The sequence below is a fragment of the Xenopus tropicalis genome, chromosome 3, assembly GCF_000004195.4.
Source record: "Xenopus tropicalis strain Nigerian chromosome 3, UCB_Xtro_10.0, whole genome shotgun sequence".
Classification (NCBI taxonomy): domain Eukaryota; kingdom Metazoa; phylum Chordata; class Amphibia; order Anura; family Pipidae; genus Xenopus; species Xenopus tropicalis.
Genome location: NC_030679.2, coordinates 131,514,097 through 131,517,584, shown reverse-complemented (window position 1 = coordinate 131,517,584; position 3,488 = coordinate 131,514,097). Strand labels below are relative to the sequence as shown.

The 3,488-nt window shown below is 38.2% G+C and overlaps 1 protein-coding gene across 1 annotated transcript; it reads left to right on the top strand.

The window, feature by feature from the left end:
• Window positions 1–2,516: 2,516 nt before the first annotated feature.
• On the top strand, window positions 2,517–3,488 carry LOC101735063 (olfactory receptor 1). Its single transcript, XM_004913077.1, has one exon. The coding sequence runs from the start codon at window positions 2,517–2,519 to the stop codon at window positions 3,486–3,488; it is 972 nt and encodes a 323-aa protein (XP_004913134.1).

The window sequence follows — 3,488 nt, the reverse complement described above, 5'->3', positions numbered from 1 at the left end:
ATCCAATAACAGTAGGCTTACCCAAGCAAACCATACATTTCTGGAAATAATGGATTCTGTTTAATCCAAAATAAGTACATACTGTATGTCTTTTTACAAAAATTTCTGAAAAAGCTTCACGTATATCATCTGTTACAGGTTATTAAGTAACCAGATAAAACATCCTAAATATGAATGCCAGGGGTCCACTGAACAGTCTAATGCCCAAAATTCAAAGGATTACTTAAGTATGTGGCATGTAGGGGCCCTAAAATTTAAATACCCCATACAATTTATCATTTCCGTTATTTCAGCTACTGGAAAATCAACACATTTTACAAAGCATCAAAAAAGTATGTTTTCCCCAAAAAGCCATATTTTTTTGGAAAGTACACATTCTGGTGAATCCAAAATGGGTAAATATGTATGTCTACTGCAAACTATTAAATGGCATAACTTTCCAAAAATTAGCAGTTTTGATGGTATTTCTAAAAATTCCCTAAAACTGTTGCAATTTGCTGTATTTATGTCACACAATTTCTTTTTTAAAAAGGCAAATCAACCCAAATAGGAACACCAAAGGTCTACGGAACAGTTTGATGCCCAATATGCATAGATATACCAAAGTCTGTGATACGTACAGACCAAGTGAATATAGTGCATATGAATTTTCTTGATTGCCAATTCACCTTATGCCAACAAAGCCCCCTCTGCGTATTCATGGGCAGATTTTATTCAATGAGAAAATGGTTAGTTACACGAAAACTCATGGATGCGATTCAATTTGGGAAGCAATTTAATTCACAAAAATGTATCTCAAAGTTTATGACATAAAAAAACTCAATTGAAGTCTATGGGAAAAAATTAAACTGAATTTTGGAATTGAATCTCATCCATAAATTTTCACATTATAAACCATGGGATAACTTTTTCTCATTGTACAGTTAGGGGGGTCTTATGACACATAGTGCCAGATTCAGTTCAAAGACCCCTGAAACCATAAGAAAACAACAAAGATATAGCAAACAAAATTATGTGTATGTGTACTCACTAAAAAAGGATGTGTGTTCGTGTGAAAGCAATTAAATAAAGACAAATAACGCAAGGGGGTCTGCACGCATATTCCCCAACAGTAGATACATGCTTATGACGTGTCTGCTGTTTGAGGTAATCAGTAGGGATGAGCAATTTTTTTCTGCAGACATGGATTCACAGTGAATTTCCACATTTCGCCATTAGCAAATTATTTAGCAAAATTTTCAAAAAAATTGCCACGGGAAAATTTGCTGCATGTTAAAAAAGGCACGGTCACGTAAAATTAGGTGTGGTTGCATAAAAATGGGCGTGGCCACTGCAAATTGGGCACAGACACAGCAAAAAAAGACACAGGCATCAAAAAAGTCAAGCGACAAATGCGTTTCATTGATTTCTTGCCGTTGTGCGCATTTTCTTGCCGTTTCGCAAATTTTATGGTGAATGGAAACGGGATAAATTCACTCATCAACAGTAATCAGGGCTGTGATCTATCACTGGAGGGTATCCTGGAGGCCTCTGTTCATTGCTAGGGGATTAAGGTAAGCATTGGTGCTGGTTCCAGCTAAGGAAGCAACACTGGGGGGGTTTTAGCTACACAATTCTTATTCTTATACTTATGACACATCTGCAACTTATGGTCATGGGGGCTGTGATCAGGAGGGTACAAGGCTGTGAGTGTCAAATTGAGAGCCATTCTTGGCAGTTAGAGCCTCTGCTTACCAGCTTGTATAGAATACGTGCTTGGCAGGCAAAGTGGTATGGATACCTGTCTGACCTTTGCAAACAATTGATTAGTCTTCTGTTGATTACATCATCAACAGTCTTTAAGAACACCAATCCTGTCTCTTTAAGGATACTGGCCACAATCTGAGCACCAATTGTGGGGAATAACTATTTGGTCACTAATTAAACAAACAGGTTTTAAAATAATGTAACACGCAAGGGTTACAGAAGAACATGTAGTAATGTAAACTGTTGGGATTTAATATGATTCCCTAAAGGATTTATAAAACATTGAAATACCCTGCTTCTTGCACTGCCATTGCTCTTATATAAATAAGTATCAAGCTTTGCAAAGGATCTCAACAGCCAAACTAAATCAGGAGGCCCTGGTAAGCAGCACATATTCCAATGCCTGCCCTATTCCTGCACCGCATTCTGATGTTAATGTATACGGACTTTATCTCACTGAAATGACTGGGGCGCTGTGGGCTTTATGAGTGTTTTATAATCTCCTATCTGCAAATATGAAGGCAAATCAGTTACACAGTATATATAGCACTGACCTATTTGGGCAGCAATTTACAGAGGCCTGCAATTGGTCAGCCACAATCTAACCATAGCCTCTCTAGATATTTGCCTTTTTAACGTGTGTCCCTCATGATATTTAGTGGGCACCCACATACAAATCATACAATATAATATCTCATACATAGACCTGACATTATATATATATATTAAGTACTACCAGTCATTTGTTTATTCACAAATGATACAGTACCATGGATTATGGCAGGAATATCACAGTACCAAGAGACTTTTATCTCATAGCATTTTCCAACTCTGAAGAAGATCAACATATTGTTTTTTTGGGTCTGTTACTAATGTACCTACTGACTGTGCTTGGAAACTTGCTGATTATAGTGCTTGTGTGCCTGGTACCCCAACTGCACACCCCCATGTACTTCTTTCTGTGCAACCTGGCAGCCCAGGACATTATCTCTGTCTCTGCCTTCCTGCCCAAGCTGATGGCCATCACAATTACAGGGGACACCAGAGCTTCTTTTCCCGGCTGCATAACCCAAATATTTCTCTTTGCATTTTGTGCTTGTGGTGACTTTCTCCTGCTGGCCATCATGGCTTATGATCGCTATGTGGCTATTTGTATCCCTCTGCGTTATCACCTCATTATGAACCCAAGGCTCTGCATCCTATTGATGACAACTTCTTGGATCCTCTGTGCCACCAGTGCAATGTGCTATTCTTTGTTTATATCTCAGTTGTCATTCTGCAGGCTCTTTGATATCAATCATATATTTTGTGAACCTGTATCAATGTTAAAGCTTTCCTGCAGCGACACAACACACATACAGATACTAATAATTATTGAGCTACCATTAATAGCTATTTTTCCATTTGGATTGATTCTAACCTCCTATGTATACATCATATATACCATCCTAAAGATGAGGACCACAGCTGCGAGGCTCAAGATATTCTCTAGTTGTTCCTCACATCTCACAGCTGTATTGCTCTTTGGCGGTACAGGCATTGGCTTGTACACAAAACCAGAGTCAAATGACTCTCAAGACATAGACAAGATGCTTTTTCTGATTTACTTGGGCTTTGTTCCAATGTTAAACCCATTGGTGTACAGCCTCAGAAACAGGCAGGTCCAGTCTGCTGCAAAAAATATATTTACCAAGTATATATCGTATTGGCAATGTAAATTAAGAGTCATACATTATACCTAA

Bases quoted from the DNA above. Each gene is read 5' to 3' on its own strand.
- LOC101735063 (XM_004913077.1), top strand. From the start codon at position 2,517: ATGGATTATGGCAGGAATATCACAGTACCAAGAGACTTTTATCTCATA.